Genomic DNA, 18,870 nt, shown 5'->3' with positions numbered 1-18,870 from the left:
CCTCCCTACAACCAACGTTGGTCTCTGAGGACCCTCGTGGCCGATTTTTGACTCTTGAAATAATTTATGAGGGAGAGGTTTTGTGGATTGTAGGCGTGTATGCTCCTTCTAATGCAAGGGAACGTCGTTAGCTTTGGGATGACCTGCACTGCCTTGCCATGGCTCGTCAAGGCTTTGTCATGGGTGATTTTATTGCCAGTGTTTCTACAGATCAGGTGACCTCTTCACATTCGATTATGGATGGTCTTGAGCGATAGGCTTGGGATGATCTTGTAGCGACATCTTTGAAATAGGATATGTGGTTCTGGATGTATCCATCACAAGCCGAATATACTTATCGTTCTTTTCAGCATCCAAATACTTGGGCCAAAATGGATAGGATTTACATATGCCAAAGTGACTCTTTTCTTCCTGCAATCATTGATATGCAGGTGGAAAGACAACTTGTTTTGTCATATCATTACCCTTTGGCCCTGGAAATGAGCCACATACTTGTTCATGCAGTTGAGGCTCTCCTTACCCAGTTGCCTCTTCGCTTTAATCAATCTTTTTTGCAACAAAATCAGTTATTGGAAGGTGTGCAGCAACTGATAGCTTCTTTTAGCTCGAAGGTTCTATCTATAGGAATGGAAGCATGGGGGTTTTTAGGGATAATGCACGAGCGTTATCTCGACAATATGGTATTCAGCATGCTTCCTCGTTTCGAGCTGGATTGCAGCATGCTCAATCTTTATTAGCTCATTCCTTGTCTCTTTGTTAGATTGGGGATTCCAATGATGACTTCCTCACATGCATTGAATATGCAAAATACAAATACTTGGCCAGAGCTGAAACTTTATATGATAACAACTATCAAACTCATCAATTTTTTACTCGTTTGCATCAGAAATATGCTCGAGAAAATATTGTGTGCTTAAAGGATGAGCAAGGTGATATGGTAACTGATTCTCCCTCCATTATTCGGATGACTATTGACTTTTATAGGGCCTTGTTGGGTCAAGAAGAGATTCTTTCCGAAACTGTTCACTTTGCTCGAACATATATTCGTGACCTGCTTAGTAATCATGTCAAACCAGAATGGGTGACTTTAATGGATGCTGATATTTTTGAAGATGAAGTGTAAGAAGTGCTGTCTCACTTGCCTCGAAGGAAAAGTCCAGGCTGGGATGGGCTTCCTAATGAGCTGTTTTCTGCCAATGTGCAATAGTTTAAGGACCCATTAACCCACTTGTGTCAGCAGGTGTGGAACTTTGGTATGATGCCTTCAGATTGGAAGATTGCTGTTATGAGGTTGTTGCCCAAGGTTCCCTCTTTGACCTCTTTGAAACAGTGGAGACCCATTTCAGTTATGGGATCGTTATGTAAAATCTTCTCAAAAATTATTGCCAACAGATTGCAGAAAGTATTTTCGCACCTTGTTCATCCACGTCAATACGGTTTCATTAAAGGTCGGAATATAATGCACAACATTTTGAATGTTCAGCTGGGAATCCACTATGCCAAAGCTTCTAGCCAGCACGTGATTATGCTTCAGTTGGATATTGAGAAGGCTTTTGATCATGTTAGTTGGTCATTTTTGTGACAATTAATGTCTACAATGGGTTTTGGGTCCCGTATGATTTCTCTAGTTGATACCATCAGTCAGGGTGCTGTGGCTTGTATTGCTCTTAATGGAGGGATTACGGAGGAAATTGCCTTGTCTCGGTCTCTTCGGCAAGGCTGTCCTCTCAACCCTTTACTGTTTGCTTTGGTAACTCACCCGATACTCTCATTATTGGATAAGTTGGCAGCTCAAGGAGAGATAGTTGGCTTAACTCTTCTTGGTGGTGACCAGCTTGTGGGGCAATCTTTGGCAGATGATTCTTTTATGTTCCTTAAGGCGGATCAAATTAATGTTAATTGGGCAATGGTGACCTGGAATCTTTTTGCTTTGGCATCGGGCTTGCACATTAATACTCAGAAATCCACCCTTCTCTCCTGTACGGAGAATGATTTGCGGGCCAAGGGCTGGAATGGAATTGTGGTCCCAAGGGCATTATAACCAGACACTTGGGATTTCCTATTGGTGTGGAGGTTGCTCCCCGTGCCTTGCTAGATTGGATGGCTTCTCGAATTCATGACAGGTTCATGTACTGGAAATCTCAGAGTTGGCCTTTACATGTCAAACTAAAAGTGGCTCAATATTTATGATTAGTATGATTTCGTTCTTGCTGCCATTGCTTTCTTGGACTAAGAAGTCCCTTTTGGATTTGGTCTAGCCTATCAGATTTATGCTATGGAAAAATGTCACAACTCTATAGAAACAGAATTTGTATCCTTTTTCATTAATTTGTCTATATCATGATTTATTAAATTTGTTTCCTTTGCATTAATTAGATATAAAGAAAAGTGCATTGGAGCTGGCCACTGATGAGTGGTCACAGGTTATGGTGGACCCACGCGGTGGATTAGAGAAAAGATAGTTCACACTTCCACCTATATGGCCTGATTGGGCGCCTGTGACCAGAACTCACGCATATCAGGGTTAGACTCGCACACAGAAAGGATTGATGCCTTGAAGTGTGGGCTAGATCCGTCAGAACAGACAGTTACAATCAACAAGATGGCATGATCATGAAATGCTTGTACAATGTGCATGTGTGGGTTGAAAGCTTGAAATGCACATTTCTTTGCATAGGAAAGTCACATGAAGATTCTGATACCGTTTTTGCGATGTACACGGAAAAAGCTTTCATATGACACCCATATTGGGGGGGTCCCTAAATCTTAGGAGGTCCCTAAATTTTAGGAGCCTCGAATCAGCCTAAAAATGCTAGTCCTAAAAAATAGGGATGTCATTCTAAAAATAGTAAATTCTGTACTCCGACTGTGTTTACTAAATTTAGTTGTTTCTATTCTTGACAGTATTCAGCCCAAAAAGGAAGGCCATAGAGAAGAGACAAGTGTCAAGACACTTGTCACACAAGTTTCCAAGTGTCCTACCACTTGTCCCATCTCATGACATGTGGCTGGACACTTGTCTTGTGCTACTCCACTTTCCCCTTTTGTTCTAAGCTCTTCCCTCTCCTATAAATAAGAGCTCGTTTTTCTTCATTCAGCATCATTTTTCTTTGCTGTAAACTCATGTATAACACCCACAGATAGCCAGAAACTGGCCCCATCCATCCCCATCATCATCCCCCACTTCTCCATTATCAAATTCCTCCATATTCCCTCTTCTATCACTGCTGTTTTACAGGACAGCAAGCCTGTAAATTCATTACAGCACCTCCTTCTCGATCTCTTTCTTCCATTTTAGCAACAAGAAGCAAGCCCTATCCATGTACTGCTGCTCAACGATGGAGAAAGGCTGATTTCCCCTCTTTCTTCACTCATACTGTAAAGAAATCAGTTCTTATCATTGCATAATAGATAATGCATGTGTGTTTGTACATCTTTGCATGATCTTGTGAGAGTTAGAATTACTTCTCCTCACTCTCAGGTTGATTGTAACTGAGCTCTTCCCTAAGGGACTTGGGTTGAGCAGAAATACATTCCTTCGGGGGGGGAATACATTCCTTCGGGGGGGGGGGGGATTTTGGTTGACCATCTTCAACCCTCAATCTTATCTCCATTACTTTTACATTTTCATGGCTGTAATTTTGTGAGTAATTTTCATTTTCAGCTTCAAGTGTTCATTCTCTTTTATATTAAATCTCGAAAACAAGCGAATATCATAATTATTAAGCATACTACGTTGTTCGGGGCGTTTACAAAAAAGAAGGGCGATCGCTTGGGGCAGGTATGGATCTCGTGGCAGCATGTGACCACTCCGAAAAGGATGGGGGTTGCAGCTTTGTTGGATACTAACTTGCACATGGTTGCTTTGAGGCTATCTCTTTTGTAGAGTCTATGTGTTCTGCTTTGAGGCTATCCCTTTTGTAGAGTCTATGTGTTCAGTATCATCCTTGATAAGATATTGTCAAATTCTTCATAGAAAAAACTGACATCTCTCATGGTAGCACAGTTATTCATGCTTCTTGGTGGCATGCACTTAATTCTACGAGGCATATAAAGGTCTCCCAATCTTCTGTACTTTCTCATTTGATTGCTTCCTGGCAGTAGATACTTTGTTTTGCTGTTTGGCATCCTCCAGATACTCGTAAGGAGGAAAATTCATTGCAAGGAGAAATACTGGCTTCCTCAAGGTTGTTGGATTGGCCACAAAAAGATTTGCAGTGAGACAAGTTCAATCAGATGGCTAGGTTGGGGTTGAAGATAATCCGTTATGGTGTTCTTCATGGGCAGCCCCGTCTTTATTCTTTTAAGCATATTTGTCAGTACTTTAGGGTGCGTCCTGGATACAGGGACATTTGGTCGTCCATATAGGAGAGTCTTCAGAGGTTCTCTCCTTTGCCTGCGTTACAACTAGTGGATCCATGGTGTGACTGGATGTTCCATACAGGAGAGTCTTCAGAGGTTCTCTCCTTTGCTTGCGTTACAGGTAGTGGATCCATGGTGTGATTGGATGTTTGTGCTTTCTAATGATTTTGAGAAAAGGTTAGCTAATCAGATATATCATCAGATGATGGAAGCTAAGAGATGGGTCACGGGGAAAGTTAATAAGTTATGGCATCTTAGGGATAGCAAAAAGAAGTGGCGGGAAAGATTTATCCAGCTTTGGAAGTCTAAGGTTCCATATCAGGATAAAGTGTTCATGTGGAGTCTGCTCATTGGGGGTCTTCCAACGGGAGAGGTGCTCTGTGCCCGAAAGATCTTGGTAGGTCGTGTTTTCTGTACTATATGTGACGAGACATTGCTGTCAAAAGATGACGTACCGGTGAGACAATAGGGTTTGCGGGGAGTAACGCAGAGTGAACTCGGCAAACATGGAGAAGAGAAGAGAAGAGAGAAGAAAATTTGATGAATGGAATGATGAAGTTTCGAATCATGGAGTGAATGTGATACAATGGAACAAGGGTGCCGTAGCACAAGGAAGATGATGAAGACAGCCATGAACCACGAACCCCAATGTCCTCCTGAAGGGGTGTGAGGGTAGTGGAAAGGCTGGAGAGAAGAGGTGACGGACTGAATGAATCAATCGTGAGGAATGAGTGAGAGAGTGGCCTATAAATAGGCACAATTAGTCTAGGATGGCGCCCCTAAACGCAAAAAGGCAAACTGCGGGTGAAGGGTGAAGATGACGTACTAGCAAAACAGTAGGGTTTGTGGGGAGGAACACGGAGTGAACTTGGAAAACATGGAGATGAGAAGAGAAGAGAGAAGAAACTCTAATAAATGGAATGATGAAGTTCCGAATCATGGAGTGAATGTGATACAAGGGAACAAGGGTGCCGTAGCACAAGGAAGAAAATGAAGATAGCCACGAACCACGAACTGCAATGTCCTCTTGAAGGGGTGTGAGGGTAGTGGAGAGGTTGGAGAGAAGAGGCGAAGGACTGAATGAATCAGCCGTGAGGAATGAATGAGAGAGTGGCCTATAAATAGGCATAGTTAGTCTAAGATGGTGTCCTTTTTTGGGGCTGCAAACCCTAAACGCAAAACGCAAATTGCGAGTGAAGGGTTTCTCAACACCCCCTCTCAGGCCCAAAAAGGGAAACAAGAGAAGAGTGAGGTGGAGATGCAATGCTTATGCAGCAGGTGCCACTTGGACAGTGTCCCTCATGGGGAAACTGTTTACTTGCCCAAGCGCCCTAGTACAAAGATGATGAAAACATGCAATACATAGGAGAAATGTCGAACTTTGTGTGGTGCCGAGAACCATAAGGAGAGGCCCGTACTCGATCTCGGGAGGTGGCTCCATGCTGACCAAGTGACCAAGGCAAGAAAAGAAGAGGAGGAAGAAGATGTAGAGGATCCCTAAGATCCAAGATTTCCACCGGAAAGGGAACCTGTAGTAAAGACCAGTAGACAGAGTGAACTGGAGAACTCGAAACTCAACCTCGGGAGAGAAGCCACTAGCTCCGGCAGTGGCACAAGGAGTGCTTGGTGGAAGATGCATGTACTCCGGAGGGGTGGGGAGCAAAGGTCAAAGTCGGCAAGCATCGGTGGTGTGTCCGGTGATGCCACAGTAGGAGCACCCAGCAGTCTGGTCATCTGTTGGTAAAGAAATGATGGATACCAGTGTGCCTTGCTGAAGAAGGAAGAGGATATCCACCATGAACCACGATCCACAATGTCCGCCTCAAGGGGTGTGAGGGTAGTGTGAAGCACGAACCGCAATGTCTGCCTCAAGGGGTGGGAGGGTAGTGGAAGGGCTGGAAGTGAGGTGCCTGTGGGAGGAGGATGTGACCAGCAGTAAGAGGTTGCAACCAGTAGAAAAACGTAGGTGAGGAGAGAGAGAGACTAAAAACGTTGGCAACAGGAGAGAGAAAGACTAAAAACGTAGGCAGGACAACTTGCAAGAGAGAGAGACAAAACGCAAGTAGCAGGACTATGATGACGTGGCAAGCTATGTGGCAAGAGGTCTGCACACGAACAATAGTCGCTTGGCTGGAATCAGCTCCAAACTGCGTGAAGAGGGCTGGAAATCAGGCGCCAATTGATGGAGACAGCAATGGACAACTTCGGCTGAGATGTCCTCCGCGAATGGGGTGTGGGCAGCAAGTTGAAACACCTGAAATATGCAAAAACGAGATTTTGATGCAGCGGAAGAAGAAGAGAAGTGGATGCCGAACCCGCCACCGGTCTTTCCCTTCATTGGAGTGGAGGATGTTCGTTGCTAGGTGATCCAGCTCTGATACCATGCCAAAAGATGATGTACCAGCGAGAGAGTAGGGTTTGCGGGGAGGAACACAGAGTGAACTCAGCAAACATGGAGAACAGAAGAGAAGAGAGAAGAAACTGTGATGAATGGAATGATGAAGTTCCGAATCATGGAGTGAATGTGATACAAGGGAACAAGGGTGTCGTAGCACAAGGAAGATGATGAAGACAACCACGAACCACGAACTTCATGCTGAATGAAGTTCGTGACGGACTGAATGAATCAGCTGTGAGGAATAAATGAGAGAGTGGCTTATAAATAGGCACAGTCAATCTAGGATGGCGCCCCTTTTTGGGGCTGCAAACCCTAAACGTAAAATAGAGAAACACAAAATTGCAAACTGTGGGTGTGTTGAGAAACCCTTCACCTGCAGTTTGCGTTTTTGCGTTTTGCGTTTAGGGTTTGCAGTCCCAAAAAGGGGCGCCATCCTAGATTGACTGTGCCTATTTATAGGCCACTCTCTCATTCATTCCTCACGGCTGATTCATTCAGTCCGTCACCTCTTCTCTCCAGCCTCTCCGCTACCCTCATACCCCTTCAGGAGGACATTGCGGTTTGTGGTTCGTGGCTGTCTTCAGCATCTTCCTTGTGCCATGGCACCCTTGTTCCCTTGCATCACATTGACTCCATGATTCAGAACTTCATTCTTTCATTCATTAGAGTTTTTTCTCTCTTCTCTTCTCTTCTCCATGTTTGTTGAGTTCACTCCGTGTTCCTCCCCGCACACCCTACTGTCTTGCTGGTACGTCATCTTTTGACATGGTATCAGAGCTGGATCTGCTCAAATAGTGGCAAAGATCCTCCACTCCAGTGAAGGCAAAGACCAGTGACGGGTTCGGCATCCACTCCTCTTTTTCTTCCGCTGCATCAAAATCTCGTTTTTGCAGATTTCAGGTGTTTCAGTTTGCTGCCCACGGAACTTGGCAAACATGGAGAAGAGAAGAGAAGAGAGAAGAAACATGGAGAAGAGAGAGAGAGAGCTGTTATGCAGTCACAGGTGACAGGTCTGAACTCTATTATGCTCATAACTGAAGTCTATCAGTAAGAGAGAGAGAGAGAGAGAGAGAGAGAGAGAGAGAGTGAGTGAGTGAGTATATTGACATCTCTAAAAGGCCAATGTGGCCTATGAGACCAAAGCAATACATACAATGATGGTGTGTTTCTCATTTGGAACGAGAAAAGATGAAAGACAGAAACATATGACTCCACATCCACATGAGAGAGAGAGGACTCCACATTCACAAACAAACTGTCCCTGCTCTAGTCCATGCTGGCCGAAAACGATCTTGGAATAATGCGCACATGTGGACCTGGTGCACAACATGTTTATCCAACAGTGACGGAGAGAAAAACAGAAAAACGGATAGAACCAGCCAACATTTTTAACTATTAAACAGTAAATCTTAAATACTATTTAACATTATTAGTTTTAAAGACAATGCTATAAAACATTAAACATTAAAAATGATGATTAAAGCGTTTGGAACAGAAAACAATTAAAGAGAGGTGAACATGATTAAAGAAAACAATTAAAGCATTCGGACCTTAAACATCATTATTCACGTGAATATTATTGTGAAATAATGACTCTAAATGTCATTACTCATGTTAGAATTAATCGTTTCAAACATTCTAACAAAAACAAAAAGGGAACTTGGGCTCTCTAAAAACTCCTGTATTACAATAGCATGATGAAAGATCAACAGTGATAATTTTCAGAATTGATTTTTTCAAGATTGGGTCATCTCCTTATATCCTTTTCTGTTGAAAGGTTTTCTAATAGCAAGAGTCTGTTAGGAAAAGGCTAAATCAGGATAGGTCAAAGGTGCACATGATTACTTATGAGACTGCTATTGAACTTCATTGTGCAAAGCTTGGTAGAGATGATGCAACCATCATGAACTGCTTGCAATCTCTTAATGGAGTAGATCTTGGTGTAACGTTGAAACATCAACAAGGTCATGACAGGTGGGCTGCATTGTGCTGACAAATGGTACAATACCAGTTCATGTTATCACAGAATACAAGAATCTTAAAGATGGCAACTGAACATTTTTCTTGTAACAGTTTACTGGGTGAGAAGCCCACCTTGAAGTACAAAGGCCAAAATATTATAAGCCCCTGGTTACTTTAGAGATGGAGGATAATGTGAAGAAGGGAAAACATAAAGGTCAACCCTTGACCGTGCTGTAATATTCCTTGACTGTGCTCTAATATTCTTCAAGCTTAAGTCATTAATATCAAAAGATGCCATTGGCTGGGAGCATCCTCTCCTGATAAAAATTATTGTTATAATCATCATCCTGTGCAGGATAAAGCAAAAGTGGAACAAATAATTCCCTACCCTCAATTTGGAATCCATCTTTACATTATGCTCTGATGTGCTTCTTGCAGAGAAAATCTTGCGATATATAGTAACCCCTGTTGGTTGAGGTAACATTATTGCCTTCTTGCTTGAGGTGACACCTGCTTTGCTGACCGGCTGATAACCATCTCCATGATCGAGCATAAGCCTTTGCCAAGGAAGAAGCTTCAAATTACATTTTCTCCTGTTCCTTCCTTGGCTCAAGCTTTTAACCAAGCCTCTGTCATAATGTGAGGGTTCCCATCATTAGCCCTCTTAGTAAGTTCCTATGCAGTACTGCCTATGCCCATAGTTGACGGGTAAATTCAGCCCAAAAACACCAAACCGTGGGGAGGAAGAAGGGAAGCTGAGACTAACTTTGTTAATGTTTCAGTAGAGACAGGCTGCAGAATTCGTTTTCCTTTTATGCTTCATATAAAGTTTACTTATGCTCTCTGTCTGAAATCTTAAAGGTAGAATTTGTATCCAGCGCTCGTAGTGGGCAAGATTCAATGTTGTTGCTATGAAGGGCCTGCTGTCTCCCTTGAGTTGCAATTACTGCATCAAAATTGATCAGTCCAGTTAATAATGAAGAGATTCATGTATATGGGTATGCAGAGCATGCATGATATCCACCATATATTGTGTGATCAATACAAAGTTATAGTCGGTCAAAGCACAACGCTGAAGTCAAATTATGCAGCTAAAATCAACTGTGTATAAACCTCCTTCATATTATGCACTAGTAATAAACCTTGTGTATGGACCTAGGTTGACAGAAGAGGCACGTCTACATAATATTTAGCATGGCCACTTCAAATCTTTTGGACATTCCAGATTTTTCCGCTTAATAGTGAGTTTGAATTTTTTGCTTAGAAGAGTCCATTTGGATTTCTACATAACATTCAGTGTGGCCAGTTTCCTATATCTTTGTTAGACCTTTTCTTTTTCCTGCTTATGAAGGAATTGAATTTAGTGCTGAAAGTTTATGTTTTCACTCTCTGGGCTGCATACCCTAAGGCTGAAGCTGTTCCTCTTTTTTGTGCTCTTCTTGTTTAGATGGAAGCCTCAAAAGCCTGTGGTTGAGGGACATACGATTGTTACAGCACAGGCTAGACAATCTAGAAAGGTGATGAAACAAGGCTAAGCAATTCTGTCAAGGCTCAAGAGGTCTCCCAGCTTGTATGCCTTCAATAATAAACAGCACTAATGGCATCATCTCAGCCAGGCAGCAACATCAGCAATTGAACCATTAGATTATGGTGGCCTTGTTATGACTGGTGACAACACTGAAATGTATTGCAGATGCGTCTTGTGTATTGGTGAATATGAAAGTGACTCAATTATGGTTGTCTGCAACAGCTATAAAGGACAAAAAGAAGATAAAAATGTTATGAATGCTAAGCTATGGGTGGTCTTTTTCTTACAGGTTTGCTGGAGCATTCTGTGTGCTTGTGTCTTGTTTATGGTCAAGTTTTGCTTGCCTATTTTCTTGACTCTGGTAAGGCTGTTTTGCTCTGTCTATGCCCAATGAAGTTGAGACAAACTATACTCAGGAAAGTTCATGAATTAAGGAGTTGATCACATTGTTTTAGTATGGAATTCTTTTGCTTTTTGATCTTTTATTAGGGATTGTGAAGTGTTGCTAGCCATTTGCATCAGCTAAATATATTAGTGGTTGGATGCATAAAAGATCAGAGGACTTGGGCAATAATAAGTAGGCTTAAAATTATACAGTCAACCTTGTAATTTGTGATCGTGCAAGCCAATCCAGGTCAACATTTTGCTACAATCCTTTTAATATATTGTGTAAACATTTCATGGAAATGTGAATATCAAAGAAATCAGGTTGTTGGAAGAAAAGCTAAGCCCTCAGAGCACAAATTCCATCATCACATGCTAAAGTTAGTTCATTGGAAAATTTGCTAAAGTAGCTGCTAGGACAGCTAAATCTCATCTAAATGATTTGGACATTGTCGGTTCAGCCTGAGATTCAGTAGCTTGTCTCCAAGGACGTGTTCAAGATGGGGAGACAAGCCAAACCAAGGATGTGGTGGTGAAATAATTGATACTGTTTGAAGGTGAAGATTACAGAAAATCACAAGATCAAGATGAAGCAAACTCTAATACCACCTGTAGAGAAGGAATTATTACAAGTTAATAGAGGTCAGCTTAGAGAATTAAGAGCTCAGATGAGAGTAAAAGCAGAGATTGAGGTGCAGAAAAAGTGAACATGAAGTAATGGCTAGTATGCCTGGTTGGCTTTGGTTATATCTTTTGGCTGTACGTTTCATGTTGCTTAAGAAACTAGTTTTTGTCACAAAAGGTGGAGGGGTCTTCAAAGCATTTTATTGGAGATGTCCAATACTTTGGATGTTGTGTGGGTCTGCTCTAAGTTTTTAACGTGGTATTGTAGTGAACAAGCTTTGTTGACATGTAGAGTTCTTACTTGAGCTACGTCTCAAAGAAACAAAAATGGTTAGAACCAAGTAAATGGGCTGCACTCCATGATTTGGAATACTTTTGTGTATAAAACTGCCATGCATAAGAAACACATTTCAATTTAGAATATTTAAATATAATGGACATGCTTCCCCGAATCAAAGACTTCAACTTCACATGTGCCAATAAACAAAGCCATCAATTGAAGGATTGATCACACATCTCTCTGTCGCATGACATTGTTTGCTTGAATGGAAAATAAAGTGTAGCAATATTATGATTGATGACAAAATGATGGAGCCAACAATAAAAGCACAAGGCAAAAAAACTTGCACCATGCACATAAAAGATCATTGGTTTGTTGTTCTTCAAGGGGCAATCGTCAGGGCTATTTGGCATGTCACATATTAGGCTAAGATAGATTGCTGAGAAATCAAGTGGTTGCAAATGTTGGTGAAATTATTTAAAACTTCATGTGGTACATGTTCAAAATTAGGTAATGTAATATGTGATGAAGGGTATGATGCTAGCTCTCAATTCTTAGGATGCTTGGTTGGCCATTGTCATACCAATATCATTCTTGGCACAATAGGTTAAAGTAAGAGAAAGAAAAGTTCAAAGTGAGAGAACAAAATTGAATCACAATTATACACGAGCATGATGGGTTGTATTGTTGGATAAATGTGTATCTTGTTGACACAATCTCATAGTACTGTACAATGCTACATTATGACCAAAGCATATCCTTGCAAGGCAATGTACAACCATGTATTGATCATAGTTGCAAGCTATTTTGGTGTCAAGTCGAGTATGTATAAAAAGGGAAAGTGGTTGATGAGTGAGGAACGATAAAGAAGGCAACATGACTAGCTCAAGAGGGAACATGGTGGCAGTGGGAATAGGATGCTTCCAATGGTGGGGATGAAGGGGTGGAAGGTGGTATGAGTGATTGGAGATATATTTGGGAGGATGTCGGCACTAGTGAAGGGGTGCACTTTGAGAAGGGAAGAGGCATGGCCATGGAGAGTACTTTGCATAAAAGCGATGCATCTTTTGTAATTCATTTAGTTGTTGATCTTGTTTGTGTTGATATCTGGTCCACATTTGTGGCCTCATTATCGGTCTTGCTTCATTTACATGCTTTGTTAAGATCCAGTAGGGTGAAAATAGATAAAGCACCTTCTTTTGTTCAAGGGTACTTTGTATCAAAGTGACTACACATGAGGATGTGCCTAGCACAAGTGCTGTTGTAGAGGAGGCTGAACGAAGGCCAGCGGTGGAAGGCAAGGGGAAGGTCCCATTCACACAATACCATTAGACATGGTTCCCACAACTGCCCCAACACAAGGAGCCATAAAGGCAGTGGTCAATGAAAGTAACGTGATGGCATGGATACAATATCTATTGAGCAAGGTGCAGGAGTTGGCACCAACGGCATAAAAAGGGGCCCCAATGGTAGGAGCAAGGAGACTAGCAACAACAGATGCGGAATCTCGCCAAGGTTCAAAGGTGTGAAGACTTGAAGTATCCACCACTTCGGTAGTGTAGCTAGCACACCATATAGAGGAATATGATGAGCTAGTGAAACAGCTCCATAGATGCAACTCTATCTTTATAATACATTTAGTTGCTCTTGTTCATGTGTAAGATATGTGGCCCATTGTTGTGGCCTCATGATTGGTCTTGCCTCATTTGCATGCTTTTTTGAGGTTTATGGCCTAAGGTGAAAGATAGAGCACCTTTCTCTCTCTTTGGAAGTTTACCTCATTTGCATGCTTTTTTGAGGTCTATGGCCTAAGGTGAAAGATAGAGCACCTTTCTCTCTCTTTGGAAGTTTACTAATCTCAATATAATTTGCATGGGAGTGAGCCTCACTCTTGGATCTACATTGCAAAATAATAATGTGACTAATGTAAGTTTTGTTGCACATTGTTGATGGTGATCCTTAGATCGTTGTAGTGCAATGCGAGAACATGTAATCCATTCCAATTGATACAGATATCTTATGCTTTTTCACGATTGGCATCATGTTACTTTTTAGGTAATAGCTATGAAGGGCCACATTGTGGTAATATCCTTCAAAATGCAAGGCATTGACAATAAAGACACCCACCAACTCAAGTGCATGGAGGAGTGTCACAATGTATATATTAGCAAAGCATCCAACATGTGGTTATCAGGATTTTTTGGATTGTGTTGCAAAGTGGAGGCATACCTTACATCCAAGCTTTGTTAACATGTAGAGTTCTTACACTCCCCTTGTTATCTTGGCCTCCCAGTGTTTGTCTTGAGTGTTTTTTAAAGCCTAGATGAGGGTTTTGGAGCTCTTTGGACAAATGGCACCATTTCTTTTACCCCATTCTCCATTAAAATGGAGATTTTGGTACTACCAATTGTTGATGTATATGGAATGGCCCAAAAGTCCCAATGGGTGTTAAAAAATACTCAAAATGAACAATAAGAGACCAAATTATGAAGGAGTTGGTTGGTGACCAGTGGATTTACTATATATCAGAATATCATTAAGAAAAACAAGACCTGTCTTGAGCAAGAATGGTTGTAAAATCTTATTCATGAGAGCTTGAAAAGTGGTTGGAGCATTGGATAGACCAAAAGGCATCACAAGAAACTGGTACAATTCCCTCTCAGTTTTAAATGTGGTCTTGGACTCATCCCCCTCTTTTATATAAATTTGATGGTATATTGAACATAGATCGATGTTCATAAAGACCTTGGCATTCTTGAGTTCATTTAGAAGATTGTCAATGTGAGGAATAGGATACCTATTTTTAATAGTAGACTTATTCAACTCTTTGTAATTAATGCACATATAAAATGTTCCATTTTTCTTCTTCACTAAAAGTAGAGGCAAAAAGCGACTAATTAGGTTGTATCAAATCCATTTGCATAAACTCTTTTACCTATTTGATGGTGATCCTTAGATCATCATAGTGCAATGCAAAAGATATAATCCATTCCAATTGATATTGACCTATTGTGCTTTCCATGATTGGCATCTTGTTGCTTTTTATGGTAGTAGCCTATGAAGGACCACACCATGGTAATATCCTTAAATACAAGGTATTGAATACAAAGACAACCAAGTCGTGTCATGGAGTATATATTAGCAAAGCATCCAACATGTAGTTGTTGAGATTTTGTGGATTGTGTTACAAAATGGAGGTATGCCTTACATCCAAGCACTTGTATTGTATATCCATTCGTATAGATAGAAAGGATAGAAATGTAAATATGGATACGTTTGTGTTGCAAAATGGAGATATACCTTACATCCAAGTACTTGTATTGTATATACCTTCGCTTGTTTAGAATGGATGCAAATGTAAATATGTTCATACACCATCTCATGCATACAGAATAAAATTTGTATATCACATATGGAATCATAAACTTTTGCTCAAGACTAGTTTTGAAGCCACCCTAAATAGAGGGTAATATGTTTGACCTCATTGTCTAGGTGGCAATACACCCTCTAGACAGCAATACTAGTTGAGTGGAAAGCCTATTACATCAAGACTTGGGGGAGAGTACATGCCTCACACTTCCACAGTAACCTCATCACATCATAACCACAATGATAGTTCTCTTTTATCCACATCTATAAACAATCATATCCATGCATAATAATTCTATCAAACAGTAATCTTAACAACTAGCTTTTAGTTACAATATTTTAACAACACTTTTATGCTCACACAAAAATAACATTCAATACCATTATAAAATCCCTATCTTTCATAATTGTGCATCCATGCATATACGTACAATTTGATACAAATGCATGATCATAGTCTTCAACAATTTCTCATCCATTCAAACAAAATGTATTATTCCTCAAAATCTTATGGCTATTCAACTATAGTATGACCCCTATCTTAGATTATGATACTTCCTCACACAAGTGAAATTGCGTGACCCCTATCTTAGATGATGATACTTCCTCACACAAGCTAATATTGCATGATCCCTAATTTTCCCCATGCTCACAAGTAGTTACTCCTTTCTAACAAAGGGTCTAAAGCTACTATACCTCTCGTTATCCTTTTAATTTCTAGTGAGGTCATCCACAAATTCCCTATCCCAACAATTTCTATTGAGGTCATTTGCATAATCCCTATCTAGTAATTTCTAGTGAGGTCACTTCCTACAAGTTCAATGTGCTAATTAAAACAATGACCCATCACATAGTGACTTGATCCCCTTTTAACTCAACCTTTATAATTCTTTTTTTTCATTGATATTTAAATTTTTTTTAAAAACAAAATTATAAAGCAAAGCACACAATAAAAGTCTAGATCTCATTGAAAGCATTCGTATGCTTGGATTTGTTGATTGATGTCGAAGGATAATCCCACATCATCCTCATGTATCCATTACATCATAGTAGTAGATGAGAGTGAAATATTAAAAGAAAAAGGTAACATGCATTTCAATGCCACCCTGGCACTTACTTTGAGTTGTCTCCATTGCCTTCTGTGTGTGTGTGTGTGTGTGTGTGTGTGTGTGTGTAATGATCTCATGGCTTACCTCAGGGTGCTGTAGAAGGAGAGAAATTGTTATGTATTCATTATTGTCTCTACTATTATTTATTAATAAAAATTATGGGGAAGGGGATGAGAATGCACCTTCGCATGTAATGTGCGTGTGTGTTGGGGGGGGGGTTTGATATGCGCATGTGATGTGAAGAGGGGGAGGTTGCATGCTATGTGGAGGTTGGAGGGAAGGGTGATGAAATATACACAAGAGGAAGGGGCACCATCGGCCTATCCAATTTTTAGGGGGAGGGGGGTAATGGGGGTGTAGTGAAGGTGACAAGGAGAGAGGGTGGGGGTTGACATGGGGTTTGTGGGGTACTTAACTAGAGCAACCCATAAATGGGCTACCACCCTTCTCTTCTTTAGGCCCCCTTTAATGCTTGGCTAGTAACCTTTAACTTTAAAAAAATAAATAATAGCTAACCTAACTAATCAACTAAATTACACAACTTAGATTTACTAACCTACTAACTTAACTACTAAGTCTTTGATGTTCACATGTGAGGAAATATACTTTTTCTCCTTTGCTTACTTGATAACTCAAAGGTCACATGTGGGTAGGAAAGGAGGGTATATTATGCTCTCTTTCCTTTAGGGACATTGAGATATCCCTGTCTTGAGGAAAACTTGAGTGTGACATGAAGCAAAAGTTCTAGATGATATAGTTCACAATAATAGTCACTCCATTGTTAGTTTTTGCTATAATATCATGTATGACATAGCCACCCCTAGCAAAGTAGAGGAGTGGATGTTTGGTAGTCACTTGTATGCCTTTCTTCAGCAATGCCATCCAAACCCCTTAGGAAATATGGACTTAAGTGACTTCCAAGTTTTACTTTGCAACAATAGAACATTTCATCTCGATCCACTAGGATCAACCTAAGGGACCTATGTCCTATCACTATGTATCAACATTCTAGTACCTAGCCAGGAAAGGTTTGATGAATCTGGCCACAAGTAAATGAATCAATACACTTAGTTCAAGAAGAGTGAGAGATGAAGGGGAGTTGAGCTCAACCCTCTACACATAAGGCATAATCTCACATTGCTCCCCTAGAATGATGCTTAGTTAGAATCTATGACCTTGACTCTACCTAGTCAATGTTTGGTCCTATTCCTGTGGATTTTTATTAGAAAAGAACATGAACTAATAAAGTCCATCCATCTATAGGACAAAGTCATCATGATGACTGTCCATGCACTTTTTATGCATGCACCCAAGATTCTTAGTTATTGAATTATGACTTAGCATGCTGTGAGAACATATAAATATAGCTTCATTAATTAGATAATTAGACAAAAGCAGACAAGAACAATCTTTTTCAAACATTGTTAAGACAATAAGGCTAACTAGTCTTGAGTTTAAAACTAAAGGGATACTTCGATCCATTCTAAATTCCTTCATCTTTAATATTTTGTCATTGGATATCTTGACCTTAAACAAGGTTGATCTTGCGCTTATCCCTCTCTTCTAATTAGAGTCTCTTTGGTGTCCATGTCTTCTTGCACTGTGTCCATGGGTGTATTTCTTCCCTATTGGAGGACTGGTCACAAGTATTACCTAATTAACCAAGGCCGCATTGGTCCTCACGTCACCATAAGGGGGAGAATTTCTTGCACATTTGATCTTATTGTCAAGGTGGCGATCTACACTCCAAAAGGTAATAATTGGCAGCATGGAAAGTCTATCACAATAAGACTCGAGGGAGACTACATGCCTCACAATTTCATAATAACCTCATTACATCACAATAGCCATGACAATTTTCTTTTAGTCACATCCACAAATAGTCATATCCAAGCACAACTATTTCTATCAAATAGTAATTCCATCCTAACAACCAACTTTAGTGACAACATATTAAGAACACTGATGCTTGCGCAATAATTAATATCATTGTAAAATCCCTATATTTCATGACAGTGCATTCATGGATACGCAAGGCCAATGTTGACAACTTGATACCAGTGCATGATCCTTATATTCTACAATGTCACATCCACTCAAACACAAGTTACAATTCTAGAAAATCATTGCATCCTATAGCTCCCAATTATAGTATGATCCCTATCTTAGACGACAGTACTTCCTCATATGAGTTACTATTGCATGATAGTTAACTTGAAGGACAACACTCCCCTATGATCACAATGTGCGGTTTCAAACAAATTTTTTTCTTGTAATACCTCTTACTATCTCGCCTATCTCTAACAAAATCACTGCATGATCCTTAAGGTGATATAACTATACAAGCCTAGGGAATCACTATCTTTTCCTTTTTTCATTAGCTATCCCTTCTAGCTTGAAATCTAAATGCATTACTTGCCATCATGTTACCCCATGGTGGTTACTAGTAGTTTTTCCTTTCTAACAAGGGTCCAACACTTTTATACTTTCCCTATCCCAACAATTCCTAGTGAGGTCATCCGCATAATTTGTATGTTTGTGTGACACATAATCCTACAAGCTCAAGGTGCTAATTCCAAGAATGATCCATCACATAAAAATTCGATTGTTTTTAAAGTTGCTCCTTTAAGTTCAAAGGTGGGTGGCTAAGTGCATCTATTAAATCATTTTAAAGTATTTCTACATTGTATATATGCTTCTCCATTAACTACCCTTATCATTGTGAATTTAAAATGCAACTCTAGCAAGTCATATTTTCTTGTGAATGAAATTAACACGATAATATTTTCTTATCATGATGAAATTGAAATGTAACTCTAGCAAGGCATATTTTCTTGTGCATGAACATCAACCC

The 18,870-nt window shown here is 40.3% G+C and overlaps 1 protein-coding gene and 1 long non-coding RNA gene across 5 annotated transcripts in view; both read left to right on the top strand.

Moving 5' to 3' along the window:
* The window catches only part of LOC148029758 (uncharacterized), a 39,423-nt gene extending 28,737 nt beyond the window's left edge, over positions 1 to 10,686 (top strand). For 3 of the 4 annotated variants that reach the window (XM_087686071.1, XM_087686068.1, XM_087686070.1), the window contains one exon: positions 10,170 to 10,686. In XM_087686071.1, the coding sequence (XP_087542197.1) occupies positions 10,170 to 10,243 (74 nt within the window). In that variant the 3' untranslated portion in view covers positions 10,244 to 10,686. Of the gene's footprint in view, positions 1 to 9,881; positions 9,964 to 10,169 lie in introns of all 4 variants that reach the window. The other variant, XM_087686069.1, reaches the window with a different exon arrangement.
* Positions 7,491 to 9,869, top strand: LOC148029759 (uncharacterized). Its single transcript, XR_015692096.1, has 2 exons — positions 7,491 to 8,734; positions 8,834 to 9,869. It is a non-coding gene; the product is annotated as an uncharacterized LOC148029759 (long non-coding RNA).
* Positions 10,687 to 18,870: the final 8,184 nt, after the last annotated feature.

The sequence above is a fragment of the Lygodium microphyllum genome, chromosome 10, assembly GCF_053477565.2.
Source record: "Lygodium microphyllum isolate KBCC chromosome 10, Lygodium_microphyllum_v1.1.10, whole genome shotgun sequence".
In the NCBI taxonomy this organism is placed as follows: domain Eukaryota; kingdom Viridiplantae; phylum Streptophyta; class Polypodiopsida; order Schizaeales; family Lygodiaceae; genus Lygodium; species Lygodium microphyllum.
This window is presented reverse-complemented; position numbering and strand designations above follow the sequence as displayed.